An 18,543-nucleotide genomic window follows, 5' to 3' on the forward strand; every position below is an offset into this window, starting at 1 on the left:
ACTTATGTATATGACTTGTGAATTTCTAATATTCTATTACCCATAAATATTTAAATGTTTCCCAAAATCTTAAAAATACAAGATAATTGTGTCATACAAAATAAAGATTTTATTGTCCAACGTGTGTATGACAATGGACATTATTGTAAGCTTTTCTCCGAGAACAAGACAAACTGCAACTTCCTTACCACAATAATGTCACAGCACAGGCGAGTGAGGAAACTCAAAAATCTTTATTGCCTACAAAATATTAACAATAACTTTAAACTATAAGCCATATATACACATTTATATCGGTGCCTCCTTGAAGCCTCGAGCCGCGTAGTCCTCCGGTTTTGTTCTTTCCGACAGTTTTGGGTAATCAGGATCACCTGGTAAAACTGGTTGCCGAGAAGAGATCACGCGCCAGCCTCCTTTCCTTGTCCAGTCCTGGCGACAACCACCACATGTTCAGTTCTGACAGAAAGACTAAGCCAAAGGACTTTTTTGATCTGGAAATCTAATATTCTTTCCGTTATACAAAGACTCATGTGAGCAATTTTCGGCCTAAATACATCCTCAGTGATACCTATTTTCTGATTCTCATACCTGGACGCATTTCAACAAATCCAATTTTTATGACCGATAAGGTTGGATTAGTTTCATTTAATCTAATATATTATGTTTGAAATCATTCTTGTGAAAAACTTTGGTGACGTATTACACCACACGTACACATATTAACCCTTCAAGTGCGAATTTAAACCGCTAATGATTGCACACTGCAGAGGTATTTAAAAGATTATGTAGGAGTAATTTTACATAAAATATTTTATGTATTTGGTAAACTACTCAACAGAACTGTATTACACCTTCAGGCAATGTTAGGAAGTAAGATTACTTTTATAAAACTGTGTCCCATTTTGAGTTAGAAATTAGTTCTGCTGTGGCACTAGGCATTTGACACATTCCCACAAAACAAACGGACAGCCAATCTGGACTGGACGTCCATCAGTGTCAACATATTTCTAGTAGGGAACATGGGATTTATTCTTGTGCATCTATGAATTTTAAAGCACACGAATTTGTTTCAATAACTATTCCATCCGATGTCAAACAATATCACCCTGATGATAGAGACAGCAAGTACCTATGAAACACTGGTAGGTAGGGATCGAGCAGAACAGACCAACGGCATTCTTTATCCTGCAAATTTCAATGTAGAATGGAACGATTCTATGAAAATTTAATTATGTACGTTCTGATACTTACATTTGCATTGTACTTAAAGTAGTAGGTAGTAGCACAGATCCCAAAGCCAATCATGAGGAACTTTCCTGTGAACCAGCGAAAAATGTTTGCCCTTCGTTCTCCCTAAAAAGAGAAAACATCTCTTCATATGCCAAAAATCTAATTCTACAGACAAGGAATCATTGCTTCTAATAAGTTTATGTAAACAATGTGCAAATAAACACATAATGTAAAGACAATACTGTGTCCATCCATGTGTTTCATCTCTGAAATTAATCAACAGACTATAATTATATGTGATAAAAATAAACAAGAAAACTTAATTTTGGTTTACAAAAAATTCAGAAGAAATTTTGCTCATCACCCTGATGATAGTGGCAGCAAGTACTTCTGAAACAAATGTAAACTTATGCCAGACTACATGGTGCAACAACCCAGAAGACTTATTTTCATCCTTGCTCATGCATGAACCTTAAATCCTACAAACTGTACTGACAAGACTGACATACATATAGATAAACCTCACAGAACCTTACAAGCAAATGAATTACAAAACAAACATCAATAAATAACATAAAACATGAAATTGAAGGAAAAGTGTTGTTTTTTATGTGATGCAGTGTAACTAGCTACACAATAGAATTAAATGAACACCAAGGTTAAAAGATATGGAAATTAGGAAAGAGTTTATTTAAAGACAAATTAAATTTCAGCTGCAGTACACCTTACCTCTATAATTATGCACATGAATGAAATAATACACAAGAGAGCTATAAAGAATATACACCAACCAAAAAATAACATGGAACAGAGTCCTTTTTGAGAATCCAACCGTCTCCTACCTAGTCAAGAAATTCCCTGCATTTATGACACCCAAAGATGCATCATTTAATTCAATGAGCTCACCACTAGTCCATACCCTCCTTTGGATGCTTTGTCAATCTACACTTAGGTCCTCGGGGTGGTTACTTTCCTTCAGCATTCAAACCAAAATGTTTAATGCATTTCAATTCCCCTAATGCATTATGCATTCCCTGCCCATCCTGCTTATATAATACTTGGTGAAAAGTACAGATTATGGGCTCCTGATTACGTATTCATTGCTCATGTAAATTTCACGTACCAATACAGGTATCAACTGCTTAAAAGCCAGATCCAACGGCATTTTGTATGCCCTACGAATAGGGTTGTAACGTTCCTTATAGTATTCCGGGACATGTCTGGGTTCGTTTGGAGATAATTCTTGGTCCTTCAGCCATTTACGTCTCCAGGCTCGTTCACTGTCGGTCATACCAAGTAACCTTTCCCTTTCCCGGGCCATACGGCCCTGAATAGGGAAAGCCTTCACACCTCCCGTATCAGATGCCATTTTCACTATATTAAATGAACTGATGATGATATATGAACTTGGGAAACAAAACTACATAAAAGCGAAGGGCCAAAGATAACAGGACCACAGATTGAAAAAGAGGCAACGTTCAGAAATGTGGCAACTCTATAAGAAAAATAAAGTGATTGGCGACAACTTACACTTGAAAATCGATACTACAGACATTTCTTCCTGTGCTAGCATCGTTATGATTCGATGAGGGAAACGTCTCTTCGATGTTCCCACAAATTCACCTTTCAATTTCTTACTAACAATTTTTCTATCTTTTTAACGAGTTCTACCAGAGCTAGGTTGTTCCAGGTTCTTTCTAATGCTCTTATTGCCTTTGTTCCAGTCATTCACTTTCATGGTGAAGCCACAATAGCCGTTTCTCTTCTTTAGTTTCCAGCTTATTATCTTAAGATTTAATTTATAACTTGATCCCTTCTTATTGCCTTCCCCTCTCCACAATATTTCTGTGACATTTAGTCTGTGTTCCGCGGTCTATGCCACAAGCTTTTCTGGACGAGTTTTCCCGTCGGTTTGTTGGTGATCTATACGACAATACATGCAAAAAGGGCTTTCCTGTACAGCAGACGACATTTAAAGGTTGGAATACTGAAAAAACCAAAAGAGTATACTGTTGATATTATATATGTAGGATAGGTATTAAATGAAGCTGTAACTATATCACACAGTGTTTGACTTTTATTAGTGTTGTTTCAACATTGTAACAACTTTTAATGTTTCAAATATATCGTTTTGGTTAAAAGCTGTAGGAGTAAACAAAAAAATGACAGTAAAACAGCAATATAAATGTTAATTTTTACAGCAGGATACCACCGAGTTTCTGCACTTCATCATTCATTTGAGCGCATTCACATCTTACAACTTATTAGACATGGCATCAGGAGTACTGAAACAGGTATTACACAGATACTGCAAAAAGCCATTTGAAATATGTGCTAGGTAATAGTTTTAGTAAAGTGATGCATTGCTGTAGATTTAATTGCAGTAGCGAGAAGAATTAGAAGGTTAGGAAGGCAGGGGTCCTGATAGGAGTTGCTATTTCAGACAACAGGGCTGACAGGCCTAGCTGTGGTAGCTAATCCCCACCACTTGCTGAGTGTACTCTATGGCAAGATACTGCGGACTATACAGAAGATGCCTTCTAGTGCAGCTTACAGAAATTACACTGAGGAGATCATCAAGGTGCGGGCAGAGATTGTGAAAAATGTAAGTTTCTTTTTGAGAAGTTTAAATTTTAGGAGACAACAATGACATTCTGTAGGTCACTGTGAAATACTGAATATCATGATATTATTGTTAGTATTCCTACTGTGTATTTGGGAGTTGCGTGCTTCACACTTTGGTCCAGAGGACACCAATCCTGATACAGATATAACCTTCATATGCTAAACACTAAACTCAGTAAATATCAAAAAGGAGTTTACTATAATTAAGCTATAAAATGTCTGAATCACTATATAAAGAAGTTTAAGCTAACACTAAAAGAGTATCTCCTATATCACTAATTTACCTCAACCAACAAATCTCAGCTATTATAAATAATAAATAGTGTGTATCCTTTCTTATGTAATTATTTTTGGGATAATACTGTAGTTGACTGTAAATTACTGTCATAACCATGTAATTTATATAAGTATTAGAAACAAGTATTGTGTTTGTGCTATAATATGTTCTACATCCTTGACTTGCGCCTATGAAAGCTCTATGGGCTGTTCTGTTCTATTGAGGCTTTTGCTATTTCTTCACACCCTCCAACAAAATGGTGGGACAGCACCACAAAATGGCTGACACCAGCTTCCTGTTCATCATTAATAAAAAAAGCTGTCCTGTTATACATCGTGTATGTGTTGGTATGGGGGGAGGAGGAGGTATAGCTCCTACTCATTCTTAACCTCAGCACTAGATACAGATGAGTGATCAGCATCATCCCCGTTACCCATTGCGTAGGAGGCTGTGCTGGCACCAGAGCTGGTCTGGATGAAGAGTCTAGAAGAAAAATCCTTTACCCCTGCCAGGGATCAAACCCTGGTCATCCAGTCCATAACCAGACACTATGGTCACTGAGCTACCCTGGCTCTTCATCTGCGTAAAAATGAGAACAGCCACATAATTGTGATATATGATACTGGGGCTGTATTAAATGTAGTTGATTTTTTTTTAAAAAACTGGACAGTAACAAGCAATTTACATGTGAGTTTGCATGCCAAAGTTACTGGATGTGCAATGTCCAGGGGCTTCCTTAGTTGCGGGTCAAAGGACAAATTCTGATGTATGTCCCAGAATTTTTGTGATCTGCATATATTTTCAAATGTATTTTATCTTCCCACTTGCATTTTTCAGACTAGTGATGTCAAGGAGCTCGAACGCAAGATTGGATGTGGCCAAGCGGAGGAGTTGATTCAGCAGGCAGAAAATGAACTCGTGCTTGCCCGCAAGATGCTCACCTGGAAGCCATGGGAGCCTCTTATAACAAAGCCTCTACCTAACCAATGGACATGGCCATGTACCAAATGAACCCTCTTCTAGCATATGTTTTGTATAGTTGATATTCAGATTATGCAGTAATAAAGCTTGTGACTGTTTTGCTTTCTCTGCTCACTATTTACACATTCCTACATGCATCAAACGAGAGAGAGAGAGACTGAAGAACACATTATATCAAAATGAGAAACTCCATATTGAATATCACATGCCATACGTGCACAAAACTAACTCCCTGGTAGCAGAACCCTCAGGTCCAACGCCAACACCAATGCCTGCCACCAGACACAATCCTGAGCCAAACTCCATTTTCCATCCTCACAGCCTACCTCCCTAAGTTCCATCCTTATATTATCCTCCCACCACCTTCTTGTTCTGCCCAGTTGTCATTTTCCAGGATTTGCCACCAAAATTCTGTATGCACCCCTTGCCTCCCCTCCGTGAGTGCTACATGTCCAATCCACTGGAGCCTCCTACATTTCACCATCCTACTATACTAGGTCACCCGTACAATTCACGCTCATTATGCAATACTCTAAATTCCCCACTTATTTCATCCTTCCGAAGTCCAAATATCATCCTGAGCGCCTTGTTTTCAAACATTTGTAATCTGTGTTCTTCCTTCAAGGTATGAGACCATGTTTCACAACCACACAAAACAAGGGGCAAAATTATTGTTCTATATATCCTGATCTTCAGTATTTTGGATATTAAACAAGATGATAACAGTTTTTGAATTGAATAAAAACAAGAGTTTCTCAAATGTATTCTACTCTTAATTTCATCATGGACCTCATTTCTATTTGTTATTGTTGTTCCCAGGCAATAAACAGCTTTAATTATTGTGGGGCAGTGGGAGAGCTTCTTATATTGATCATAAACACCTGATAAATCCAGATCAGAAGGAATAGTGCTTCTAAATGACATCTTGTGCACAGTATGGACAGGATTAAAATAAAAACTGTTTCCAAATATTTTACAAAATAAAATATTTCAAGATCTCAGTCACAGAAGTATATTTGGCAACTAGAGTTTACCAGATTAAATGTGGTATATTATCTCGTTCTGTTCTTCGTTTCTCTGCACATTTTTCATCCACATTTAATTCTTAATCCACGTGTGTGCAGTGTGGTAAATGTGAATTGCTGATGTGATGTACCCAATGCCGTCACAGTGGCCGCATGGTCTGGGCCGTGGGCTTTGTGCCACTTGGTCACTGGAACAGTGGGTTCGAATCCCACTTAAGGCATGGTTGTTTGTCCGTGTCTTTCTGTGTTGTGCTGTCCTGTGTACAGGCAGAGGCCTTGCAACGGGCCGATCACTCTTCCAAGGAGTCCTACCGACTGTCTATAGATCACGAAAAGTTGAGACCCACAGATGCTCAGGCACTGAAGAACGGGTCGTATAAAATAAAATTAAAAAATGTACCCAATATCAACATCACCAGATGAATAAAACATTCTCCTTATCTCATCAAGTGACGAAGATTTAACCAAGGTGGTTTTTATAGTGGTTTTTTCAGCAAGAAATTATTTGTATGAAACTTGTTACATGCAACTGTTTTCATCTGCGTTTGACCTGTTTTAGGAATAGGAGTTTTAGAAATTCACGTAAATCAATAAACATTCCCGAATTCAAATACTGTATTACATTTCATTGAACACTGTGTTATGAATTTTAACTAGGTACAAGTACAGATTAGAGGACATACATACAGATACTGGACCTATGTAGCACGAAGGGCCATGTTTCCATAAGCCCTCAGTACTGACTCAATAAACCACCAGCCCTTTCAAGGAAAATTCTTAGATGTTACTTTTGTCAGGTCATCACATCTGCCTCCTTCCAATTCCTTACTTACTAATAATACAGTCATATCTCAATTTTCCATTTAACACTGTAGTGAACACTGCATCACTAAATAATCCCATGATTTTTGGCACTAGAGAAGTCCACAGCACACACACAGGTTGGGAACAGACTCACACTGGAATGTATTCTCTTTGTACATTGTATCAGCAGGCGACTTTCTGCATACATATAAATTGAAAAACAAATAAATTACACTAATGTTAATACGGTATTAATACAGAACTGAGGGGATTCACTCTTATCAGTAGCATATGCAACTCACAATAATCACATAAAGAATGCATATTTTTTGTTTCTTAACTCACTGCCATCTGTCTTTATACAATAGTATTAAAAATATATTAAAATTGGCCGTCAATCACAATATAAGATAATTAAAAGATTAAAATATCATTTTTCGTTCCGTATCGAGTACTCGATTTACATATGGAACATTTACGACATGTTTCGGCTATCATAGAGCCGTCATCAGGTGTTATGTTATAAACTTTTTAACTGAATTACTGATTTTTAGTTTTCATTTTTCTTATCATTTTCTCGTCCTTCATATTGTATCTTCATCCGTTGTTGTGTCACAAGTCACTACGACATACAATTATATTAGTGACTTGTGACACAACAACGGATGAAGATACAATATGAAGGACGAGAAAATGATAAGAAAAATGAAAACTAAAAATCAGTAATTCAGTTAAAACGTTTATAATATAACACCTGATGACGGCTCTATGATAGCCGAAACATGTCGTAAATGTTCCATATGTAAATCGAGTACTCGATACGGAACGAAAAATGATATTTTAATCTTTTAATTATCTTATATTGTGATTGACAGCCAATTTTAATATATTTTTAATACTATTTAAATAAATCACAATATGACGCACCTACAATATCTTGTCTTTATACAGTACACAGCATGGCCTATCAACTGTAGGCACGATGGCACAGCATCTTGCTAAAAATCCCTATTTCTTCCAACAGAAGGAAAATACTGTCCTTGGACAGTAATGTACATGCTGCCTACAATAAGCAGCTATCCGGCCGTTTGATGGAGAGACAAGATCGAGTCCCTTGGACTCCTGGATCACCAGATGACACGACTGCTTTTGCTGGTTACACAAAACGTGTTACGGCCAGGAGGGCCATGCACACACACTGGAACATCAGCTACAGCTTGGCCAAAGTTTAATACTGGCTAGACATCAGTTACTCATGTGAAATTTCAAAAGCACAAACATAGAAATTTAATATCTTATCATCTTGATTTTGCAAAGTCTCCTAACGATGAATAAATTTTGTGGGTATTGTATTAACAAGTCAACCTATGGCTTCCAAACTGTTGAGGGTCAGTTGCATAAAATCTGTAGTTTCTGACAGAGAATTAATTAAATTAAGTCTTACTAGGTGCATCAATACAGAATAAAACTCCATTAAGTGATTAACTGTAGCCAATTAGTATTTTATGGACTTTCGCTGATACAACACTGTCACCATTGCAGGTCTGACATTCAATATGTCTGCTGTCAACAGCGAAGTACAGGTATAGTATGGGAGAGAAGAGGCAAAGCTCCAGACAACTGACATTCACAATCTTTGCACAAGATGGTGGTGGTCAGCTTTGTCTCAGGCAAGATCCACGGTGTTCACTAGATACAGGAATGTGCAGATCCCATGTGCCCTCATGGTCTAACAGTGAGACTTCTTTTATCACATGACAGAGTAATCATTGCAAAAGATAAAATTACATGAATGTAACACTAAGGTTATTAGTGCAGCCACATGTCACAAATGTACCGAGTCAACAGTCAAGTGCAGTTCTGACAATCAAAATATCAATTGACGTGGATAATGACGGCGGCAATCGGCCACGAGAACCAAAGCACGCCCCACCCACAACTGACACACCCGTGGATTTTATTCTTCACAGAATACAATTGTTACCATCCTTCAAGATCTTGCTAATCAATCTCCAGATTTAAGGTTAAGAATGTGGAAAAATGTTACACCATACATAGTGGTATTTTATGTATAAGTGTAAAAAATGTATAGTTTTTCCTCCAACATCTGTAAAACTGATAAAGCGTCTTATGAAACGTTATAAAGTATGAATTGTACTTGTAAGTCGGCATAGTTCAGTACTCCTTTTCAGCAAAGTTCGTAGCTGCGGATCAACTTTAGACTGTACATAAGGAATTTTATGCCAAATGTGAAATTTAATATATATTTAACTATCAGGCTAACAGAAAGTTTATATTGGGCTGTGTTGATAATAGGTGGTACTTAGTTCAGAGAAAAGTTTCACACCTTAATGACCAAACTTGTGTGAATGTAAGAGACTTCAACAGAGAATGATTTAGTGAGCACAAGTGGGAGAAAAATATGCAGTAAATATGTTTGCCGAGTTGTTAAACCATTTTATAACCACGAACTGACAGCTCTCACGAAACAAAATCTACAAAATGAAAACTGACCGTATCCAATGACAGAGACGTGAAACAGACAGAGAAGTTGAGGGAGAGCAAAATAGAATAACTCGGAAACATCTCCAGATGATGACGATGATAGTGTAGCATGCATTGTCTGCAGTGGCCTGTTTTTTAAATTCAAAATCAGAGGAAGGCTCAATTAAGTGTAAAGGATGGGATCACAAGGCACGCTCAGAGATTGTGAGCAAGACGATGATGAGGGATATGCCTGTGATTTGTTATGATGTGGGAAAAAGCTAAAGCCATCATTTTTTTAATTTCATCCTGTAACTAATTATGATTATATTTGGAATAAATGGTATTCTTCTTGCTTAATTTCCCACTTCCTTCGTGGCGCTATAATCAGACACAATATTTTACCCAAATGGGTGGATAAAACAGGCTATTTTGCACAACTTGTACAAACTACATTCATGGCGGAATGACTATTAACATTCAGTACTGTGCAAGTTGGGAGTAATTTTCCATTTCACAACCTAATGATCAAGCCACAAGCTGAATATATGACCAAGATGGATCCACAGTCAGTTATTTCTATAAATAATGTCACTGTAGTGTTTCGGCTAATTTTGGTAACAGTGTATTACAATGTTTTTCCACAAAGTACTCATGTTCTAGACGCAGTTAAGATGCACATGGCTAGCAAGCAGTTTTCATGGATTACCCGATATTTTATTTTCACACAGAATAAAGTCACTTTCAGTGAGGAAAGGAAAACGCTAGCTCGCGAGTTATGCCTACCTGATCAGGCATGTTTCGTTTCAGTTATGTAGGTGCTAGGGTTCATGGGAAAGGCAAATTTGCATTTTCCTTGCACAGAGCATGTCCGCTCAAAATGTTTCAAATACAGTCTCCGTTTGACACAAGTAGGAGGGAAAGTCAGTCCACTGTTGACATCCGAACTGGGTGGATGTAGGACGCCACTAGTGCAACTGCTGAGTATAATTTGCTGGATATTAGTAAAAGGTAAGCCTTGAAATGTCAGAATATGTCTAGAAATAATTAAAAAGAGATTTCCAAAAGTGATGTAGGTTAACTGTAGAATCTAAAGAATGTCTACACTTTTCATCACCTTTCGCGGAGAGAACGCATTTTGAACCCCTTCACAATTAAGAAAGTCAGCACAGTTATAGGCCAGAGCACTGCATGCCCATGTGTAATATTTATAGGGCGTAAGAACCAGCGAGCATTAAACAACTTCTTACATATATTCTTCTCTTCTGTAAATATTAAAGAATAGTTTGTTAGTTAACACATGTGTGCATGATGCAACTGTGGCCTGAACATTCTTGTGCTAGGGTAACCAAGGTGTCAAGGACCAAAAGTGTGGGTGCAGGATTTCGGCGACAAGTTTCCCTACGTCCCAGACTACGTGTCATCCCCTGATGCACTTAGACTAACTAACTAACTAGATGGCTTACCGAACCCGAAGGTTCATCCCCGAATTAACCAAAGCCCTCCACCGGACCCTGTCCTGGGCCAACATAATCCAGTCTCCTTCAACTCCTATCTCCCATAGATCCCGCCTGAGATTATCCTCCCATCTACGTCTAGGTCTCCCCAGGGGTCTGTTCCCCTCAGGTTTCCCAACCAGTACCCGGTGCACACCTCTTGTCCCAATCCATGCGCGCTACATGTCCCGCCCATCTCACTCTTCTCGACTTAATCACCCTCACAATACTGGGGGAGGAGTACAGATTTTTAAGCTCGTCATCATGCAGTTTTCTCCACGCCCCATCGTCTTCCCTCTTAGGCCCAAATATCCTCCTCAACACCCGATTCTCAAATACCTGCAATCTGTGTTCCTCCCTCTGAGTGAGAGACCATGTTTCGCACCCATACAAAACAACAGGCACTTAGGCTTAGGAAAATGATTCCTTGCAGTGACTTGGAGTATGGTATCGCTACCATTCCAAATTTTACATTATAATTTAATGTAATTAGAGAATAATTTTGTGATACAAGACAAAGAAGTGATATCAGGAAATGATGGCATGATAAAATTCTTGAGCATGACTGGAATTATAAATCACATGCCAGAACAGATTGCAGGCTGTAGATACAAGGAAATGTCTTGTAAGAAACATTTAACTACATGCAAACATACTGTTACTACGAAAAATATCTTTCTCACTGATCAATGATCTGATGAGATAAGGATAAAAGTTAAACTCAGTCCTTCAAGTGATGCGGCACTGCAGCCTCTGGTTCTTAAATTGCCTCACACAGGTAGGGACCCTTCTTTCTCTTCAAATAATACCTAAGACTGACAATAGGGCAAATTTAATGAGCACTCAGAAGTCTTTCCCAGGGGTTCAGAAGCCAGAGTATCTTGCGCTAAGATCTGGAATGTATGGAGCCTTACCTCCACTTCCCCCTACAACAGGGACGACATTTATCTTATAACTGAATTTTCATGTACCGCTGGAACTCCACAGAAATGTTTGTTTTCAAATTATAAACAAAATCTCAAAAAGGGAAAAGGGGAAGAACTCAACCCTTTCTGTCCTCTAAATGCACACTTCATGGCCTGGCAACCACATTTCAGTGAGTACCTGAAAAAATGCCAGTAAGTTACAGCTGTCGGACACTACGACGTGCGCCCAAGCTGGCTTGGTGTCAGGACACAGGGCGTAAACATGACACGTCGTCACTGTTATGGCTGCATGATAAACCGAGAGGAGTTCCATCTAATGGCTTTCATTTGTACATAATGTGATGCTTTTGAATTTTGTTTCTGAATCAGAACCTGCAACACTTCAAAAATATCCATCAACACTCATCTATCCATTTTACAGTAAAGCCAAAAGGGGTGCAGATAATTCAGAAGCAAGACTGTGGTCTACCAGTTGCAATAAAAACAAAAATACCACACAGCAGTTAGGACCAACAGCACTGTAAATGCCAGTATTTGTTACAAAGTGCTTAAGTTGTCAGCAGTTGAAACTTACGCTGCTTTTTCCAAGAATTTGTTTCTGAAACATCAAATATAAAAAAATTGTATTAAATTTTAACAGTGAACTTCACAAATCAACCAGTGAAAAATGTGAGGTAGCTGTCAACAGCTAGCTTCACGCTCTCACCACTTTAATCACCCGATCATCCCAAAAAGTTCATGTGGCAGTAGGAATCAAATCCCAGTCATTCAGTTCCAGGTCTTTTCCTGAACAGCGTACACTCTGACAGAGGTACATATTACTTTTTCACAAATCTGTGCCTTTACATGGTTTCTTTCATGAAAATCTGATGGTTGCACACCACTGCTACACACTATAAATATATTTGTAGCTCCACATTACAATGTATTTTGAAAAAACTAATGTTAATTGTCATATTCTTTAAAATTTTACTTTAAAATATCCAAAAACATTAAAATCTACTATTCTAATCATCTATCTGTACTATAACAGAGGTGTGGATTGAAGCCAGTTGTGCTCCGAGATACACCACGTACACATGAAATTATGAACGTGCGACACGGAACGGGTAACTTATTAAACTACTACAGTTGAAAGGTAAAAGATGGAGAAAATGCGCCTCTTGTAGCCAGATTTTATAAGCCACGTTATCGTAGGCTATAAGGGACTGGCTACAGGATGCGATGCCGGAGCTCAAATCCTCAACAGGAGAGGACGTAAAAAGTTTCTCTTTGCTGCTATGTTCACCTCACATCCTGTTCTGTCAGCAGTGACAATGAAGCTGATCCCTTACAGAAACAGACATTCTGAAACTCAAGAAATTATGAAGAGAAGAATGACAGCATCACAGCAGCAGGTACATAATGATATCTACGTTGCAGCACGCGCCATCACGTGGATGTGACACCCTTCCTTGCAACTAGCAGGTTCAGCACAGGGTGTTTCTTAATGTAATCCACTGCCTTTTTATGTGTCACCATTGTGAAGTCATAACCATTGCACTGCAACATGAAGACGGTCATGTACAAGTGGAAACGGCAATTGTGGCTTATCCCAGCATTCAAACATTTTAATTCTTAGGTTATTCCACAATGCAGCTTCATGTAACGAGGCTGTGATTTACCTGTAAAATCTTGTCGTGCATCCGGAGTCCTGACTTTGCTGCGGGGCTGCCGTCATGTACCTCTGTTACATATATGCCCTGCAAACACACGTAACTCTTCAGTGGAAGAAGCAGGACTTAATCAGAGCAATGGCCTTACTACCTAGTCTCAATCTTCGACTAGCTCGACTTAGGGGCCCCAACAGAATACCATTTTGTCCTCCCACTGGTCACCTGAAGACGGAACTAGAAGCGACTTCCGATACATCAGTTTTAATTTAAAAAACACTTACATACTGGGCAAAGTCCTATAAAACAATTAAACACAGTGTGTTACATCATTAAAAACCTTTCAAACTTAGCCTTAGCCTAGTTCGAGGCATTTGCCTACGGAGAATGTGGAAAATCACAAAATGCCAAAGGTCAGATATTACATACCCCATCTGAGATTTAAACTGGGTGCCCCAGAATTCTTACCATGTACATGCTAATGTTCACATGCACCACATTTAAAAAATCAAGTAAAAATATGCAGCCATAAGAAACACTTCCCTCGCCAGTGCATGTACATAAACATTTCTGTGCAAAAAAGTAAGGAATAGTAAACTAATCAAATGTTTGTCACTGACATAAGACATTGCTATGAAGGAAGGAAACTTACACAGTTTTAATTACTTGTTTTCATCTGATGCAGAAGCCCCTGATTGAAATCCCATATAATGTGTCTTGATTTCAGTTACATTTAATTTATCCCAAGCGTCTAATATCTGTGTGAACTGTCTCCATTTCAGTTTTCCTCAGAGCTCAAGTCCACTGTACCTTGGACAAACGTTAAATGGGAATCTCAATGTGTGTCATGCCGTACGAACAGAAGTGCCTTCTTAGCAAAGTACACTGCATCTCGCTGACTGCGCGGTTGGAAAGAAAGGGCCTAATGGGCAGAAGAGGGATGAAGTAGCGTAGGGAAATTAATTACAGTCTATTTAACAACACTTTTAGTAACTCAGACCATACGGTGCTGAATGAGAGAATGATGGTGAATAATGAATTAGAAAGAAAGAAACCACGAAAAACTTAGCCAGGATACATAGTCTCCAGGCTGAGAATTTAACCTGGGACCTCATGAATACTACTCAACTGTGATGCTCGGTGCAAGGAAATATGCTGAAAATTCTCTAACATAATCGACAAGTCTGGTTGCTCGACATTTATAAAACATGTCTGCAAATGAACCAAAATGTTGTAAACACTGTTCCTAACATAAAGAGAATATTATACCAGGTACTCATAATGATTAATTTGTCGTCATCATCACAGAGGAATGTTTCAAGCAGTTACCATATTGTTATTTTGAGAAATTTGAAACCATATACTACAACAGGCGGAGGAAACTACCGTCCCTCAATTAACCTTACAAGATCTGGAAGGAGGAATGAATCTCAAAACCCTGGACAAATGTTACAGTTCGAACATATCTTGTAAGAAATAAGTTGGTTACTAAAACCCAGAAACCAGTTACTCTGCTAATCAACGAGACCAATATGTAACGTACATTGTCAGTGTATCCCTGAGGACTCTTCCTGTAATCTTGGTCTATCCCACCACCAATCTTGAAGCCACACTTAAGGATCTCTCTCCCCTCCGGATCTAGTCCCAGTTCCTTGTGCAGCGTGATGGGTATCTGCAAGCAGAGAACATGGCATTACAGTTCACTCCATCACAACAAAAGTTCGCTCTTATGCAGGATCTGCGAATACATCCTCATTTTCCTAATCTTAATTATACATATACTGACATCACAAAAAAAAAAAAATTGACACAAACAGTTCAGGTTACGTGATGACAAAAAATCAAAATTAATAAATATCATCATGATAAATGATTGCATTGAAGCTGACAAGAGTGCTCTGTGAGAAGGAATAATATGAAATTACACTAGTGGTCTGAAAGGGACGCAAGTGGAAATGTTTTGTGTGGTTACGAACACAATGTATCTAGTGCCATTAGTTGTATGCGCACCTCATATAGGGAAATGATTATGGGCTTGTCCACAGTGGTTACCCGAGGCTCTTTCCAAAGGAGTAAAGCGACCAGAATATGAATCTCCATCTGTGTCACAGTCTGGCTTACTTCTGGGTGTGGTGCTTGAGCACAGAAGAAACTTATTGGGTTAATCTCAGCAAATAAAATTAGTAATATGGATGGGTGTCCATATCTCATCTGGTCTCCCCTCCTGAAGAAGTCCTCACTACTGTCACTAATATGTCACAGAGGATTAACTTAGTCCAATTCTTTAGTTCAGTAAGATTTTAGGTTTTCACAGTGGTGAGTCTGAAGATGGATGTCTTCTGGGTTGTTGCGCTGTGTAGTCTGGTAGATGTCCGCCAACATTTCAGAGGTCATGCTACCTCCGTCATCAGGGCGATATTTAGCTCAGGATTGTGTGACTGGTGTAATAAGTCACATAACATGCTACATTAATGTTATTCAGAGGTTATCATGATAGACTCGACATGTCTCAACTGAACACATGGAGGCAGATTTGAGGTTCTCACGACAGTGAAGATGTCAATGCCAGAGGCAGAATGTTCTTGTATAACATTCTTACCTATACAGGACGCAAAATATCTGTGAACTTCAGCTACACCACAGCAAGAGTGGAAGGGAACATGGAAAGACGCTGCATGCGCTACTGATTTCCCCCCTCCTCCTGTACACATCACCTGTCTGTATTTGTGATGATCAAAGAAGCTTCAGACATCTTGCAACAAGTATGCCTACACATCCAAACAGCATCACAACCCAGAAGAAAACACATGGGCATGTTTTACATGTGTATGTGCATAAATTACTGAAGAATGGGATACAAAAGGAATTGTGAATGGGGTAGGGCAGAGGAATGATGAGCCAGATTCTACAATTCCATGAAGACAAGTGACAATGGTTGATTCATTATACCAATACGATGCTGAACATTACCAAATTGTCTGAGGAATATCATTTTGACAGCTGTATAATGTCTAACATAATACTGGTATAAAGTTCCTGTAATGCCCCAGTAGTCATTCTCTTATCACTAGTTTCTGTCCATCAAAAGGCTCTGCCTATGAAAGTGTACAGGATCACTCCATGCGGACTGCCTACGCTTGCTTCCGTAACTCTTCACAGGCATCAACAAACACGTGAGTATAAGCTGAAGCTTTCGCGACGACTGAAGTTGATGAAAGACTCTCAAGTTACAAGCCGCATCAGGTCGCTGAATGATGAATAAACCGTATCTTCTGCCGTTTCGAGAGCAATCTCTGCTCTCATCCTCAGGGCTGCTGCGTAACAAATCTGATCCTTTGTAGTGCGCTCACCGATGGGAACACAAACCTCATTTTCTTTGTTTTTACTTCTAGACCAATCTCCTTACTGGCATCAATTAGAGCTCTTTTTTAAAGGTAGTTCTGTTAACTCTCCATAGATTTACATCAGCATATACCAGAAGCTGGTGTGCACATTCAATTTCAATGCCACCTAGTTTTTTTGGACCTTCGTAATGGCGTATTGCAAAGCAAATTTGTAAAGCAATGGCAAAAAAGCATCTCCTTGTTTTAGACCATTTTGAATAGGACATATGTCAGACATGTGTTTACCTTTCTGGACTTTACTACAGGTATCATTTAAACATATTTTCATAAGCCTAACTAGTTTCACAGGTAAACCAATCTCAATCAGAATACTACATAATACTTCCCTTTTAAATGAATCACAGGCTTTCTTGAAATCTATAAATAGCTGATGTACTGTCTCATTGTACTCCCATTTTTCTCTAGGATCTGGTGGATAAAGAAATCTGATAACTGGATAACCTGTTATGCCAAAACCAACACTGATAATCCACAATGATTTCATCTACATATGTGCTTACCTTGAGTGAAAGAATATTAAGCTTCTTAAACAATTCCCTACATCAGACTCTCTTTTTAGTGCCTACCATTATACTGATGATTTTCAAATGTAAAATACCTTTTTTGCTGTCTGTAGAGTTTCCCCAGAAAATAATTCCATATGACATGATTGAATAAAAGCAAGAGTCATTTTATCTATTTCAGGATTTTATTTCTACTTTATATTTTCTGTCATGAAGGTATGAACGAAGTTACTGTCCAGTTTTACTTTGAATTCCAAAAGCATTTGACTTTGAAAGCAATTCACAATTAAATGCTTTAACAAGGTTACAAAATATTTGACTCTAACAAACATTTTCTTCTCAGGGGCACATCAATTACCAATAAGCTTTTTCTGCTAAAAAGCATTTCTTAAATCCAAATTATGGGAAACTGTGTTTACTTGGGCTACTTCCTACTGCGGGATGACCTCATACCAGTACCCGCCCTATGAGTCACTGTTAACCCAGAAATTAGCTACGGACGTTGAGCCGAATCATTATTCTCATACGTACACTCCCAATTTTGGGACAGAGTTCAATACTGTAATCAATACACCGATGGTACAAATACTCCCAGTCGGGTTACGAGAAGGGGGTGTGTAAACATACAGGCAAACCTACATAACAAAATCACTTTCTGTTACTTACGCTAAGGCATTCCATCGCCGTCCCAGCTTGGTGCTGAAAAGCCATTTTGGCACACATCTCATAGCCTGTTATGAGTTACTGTTTAATTTAAAACAAACTGCACAAGCAAACCACCTTCCTTCCAACTACCACACCTTCCAGCTCACGGAACACCTTTCACTCACTAGCGATATTTCGAGATATCAAAACAACGATCGAAAGGCGTAATCGACTATCGACGCTGTCTTGTCACGAGAAAGCAGTACGAAATCGTTATCTTAAGTAAGCTGTGGCAAAACAAAGATATATGGGAAAGACAATAGCAAATCAAAATTGCATTCACTTCACAGTGGATGAAATTCAGTTCGTATTGTAGTTATCATGTTACTGTCAACAGAATTGCGATGTTATGATCTTATCCATAGGATTTCACGGCTGAGTTCAATGTATGACTTTGGCTTTCGGGTGAAAGCGTGGGATATTTGGCGTTA

The 18,543-nt window shown here is 38.6% G+C and overlaps 3 protein-coding genes across 4 annotated transcripts; 1 reads left to right on the top strand and 2 right to left on the bottom strand.

Moving 5' to 3' along the window:
• Positions 1 to 214: 214 nt before the first annotated feature.
• On the bottom strand, positions 215 to 2,682 carry ND-B17 (NADH dehydrogenase (ubiquinone) B17 subunit). Its single transcript, XM_022068220.2, has 3 exons — positions 2,354 to 2,682; positions 1,252 to 1,353; positions 215 to 429 (listed from the first exon to the last, which is right to left on the bottom strand). The coding sequence occupies exons 1-3, from the start codon at positions 2,597 to 2,599 to the stop codon at positions 289 to 291; spliced, it is 489 nt and encodes a 162-aa protein (XP_021923912.1). The 5' UTR covers positions 2,600 to 2,682; the 3' UTR covers positions 215 to 288.
• Positions 2,683 to 2,895: 213 nt separating this feature from the next.
• ND-13B (NADH dehydrogenase (ubiquinone) subunit ND-13B) lies at positions 2,896 to 5,221 on the top strand. 2 transcript variants are annotated; one of them, XM_022068223.2, is made up of 4 exons: positions 2,896 to 3,208; positions 3,435 to 3,524; positions 3,674 to 3,835; positions 4,970 to 5,221. In XM_022068223.2, exons 2-4 carry the CDS (start codon positions 3,501 to 3,503, stop codon positions 5,141 to 5,143), a joined length of 360 nt encoding a protein of 119 aa, XP_021923915.2. In that variant the 5' UTR covers positions 2,896 to 3,208; positions 3,435 to 3,500; the 3' UTR covers positions 5,144 to 5,221. The 2 variants fall into 2 exon arrangements, with proteins under 2 accessions (XP_021923915.2, XP_021923914.2); XM_022068222.2 differs by having other exon boundaries at positions 2,902 to 3,208; positions 3,432 to 3,524.
• Positions 5,222 to 6,735: 1,514 nt separating this feature from the next.
• LOC110831802 (tax1-binding protein 3 homolog) lies at positions 6,736 to 18,257 on the bottom strand. Its single transcript, XM_022068209.2, has 4 exons — positions 18,074 to 18,257; positions 15,044 to 15,172; positions 13,513 to 13,590; positions 6,736 to 13,390 (listed from the first exon to the last, which is right to left on the bottom strand). The coding sequence occupies exons 1-4, from the start codon at positions 18,128 to 18,130 to the stop codon at positions 13,280 to 13,282; spliced, it is 375 nt and encodes a 124-aa protein (XP_021923901.1). The 5' UTR covers positions 18,131 to 18,257; the 3' UTR covers positions 6,736 to 13,279.
• Between the last annotated feature and the right edge of the window lie 286 nt (positions 18,258 to 18,543).

Source organism: Zootermopsis nevadensis, unplaced genomic scaffold, assembly GCF_977971745.1.
Source record: "Zootermopsis nevadensis isolate Lab colony 2312 unplaced genomic scaffold, Znev_1.0 Znev_ptg000028l, whole genome shotgun sequence".
Classification (NCBI taxonomy): Eukaryota; Metazoa; Arthropoda; class Insecta; order Blattodea; family Termopsidae; genus Zootermopsis; species Zootermopsis nevadensis.

Excerpts from the sequence above, each read along its gene's own strand:
- ND-13B (XM_022068223.2), top strand. The coding sequence starts at position 3,501 with ATGGCATCAGGAGTACTGAAACAG. Across the intron at positions 3,525-3,673 it reads CATCAGGAGTACTGAAACAG|ACAACAGGGCTGACAGGCCT; the intron begins GTATTACACAGA and ends TTGCTATTTCAG. Across the intron at positions 3,836-4,969 it reads GGGCAGAGATTGTGAAAAAT|ACTAGTGATGTCAAGGAGCT; the intron begins GTAAGTTTCTTT and ends TGCATTTTTCAG.
- LOC110831802 (XM_022068209.2), bottom strand. The coding sequence starts at position 18,130 with ATGTGTGCCAAAATGGCTTTTCAGCACCAAGCTGGGACGGCGATGGAA. Across the intron at positions 15,173-18,073 it reads CGGCGATGGAATGCCTTAGC|ATACCCATCACGCTGCACAA; the intron begins GTAAGTAACAGA and ends CTCTGCTTGCAG. Across the intron at positions 13,391-13,512 it reads TGCACGACAAGATTTTACAG|TGCAATGGTTATGACTTCAC; the intron begins GTAAATCACAGC and ends TTCATGTTGCAG.
- ND-B17 (XM_022068220.2), bottom strand. The coding sequence starts at position 2,599 with ATGGCATCTGATACGGGAGGTGTGAAGGCTTTCCCTATTCAGGGCCGT. Across the intron at positions 1,354-2,353 it reads AGCAGTTGATACCTGTATTG|GGAGAACGAAGGGCAAACAT; the intron begins GTACGTGAAATT and ends TTCTCTTTTTAG. Across the intron at positions 430-1,251 it reads ACTTTAAGTACAATGCAAAT|GACTGGACAAGGAAAGGAGG; the intron begins GTAAGTATCAGA and ends GGTTGTCGCCAG.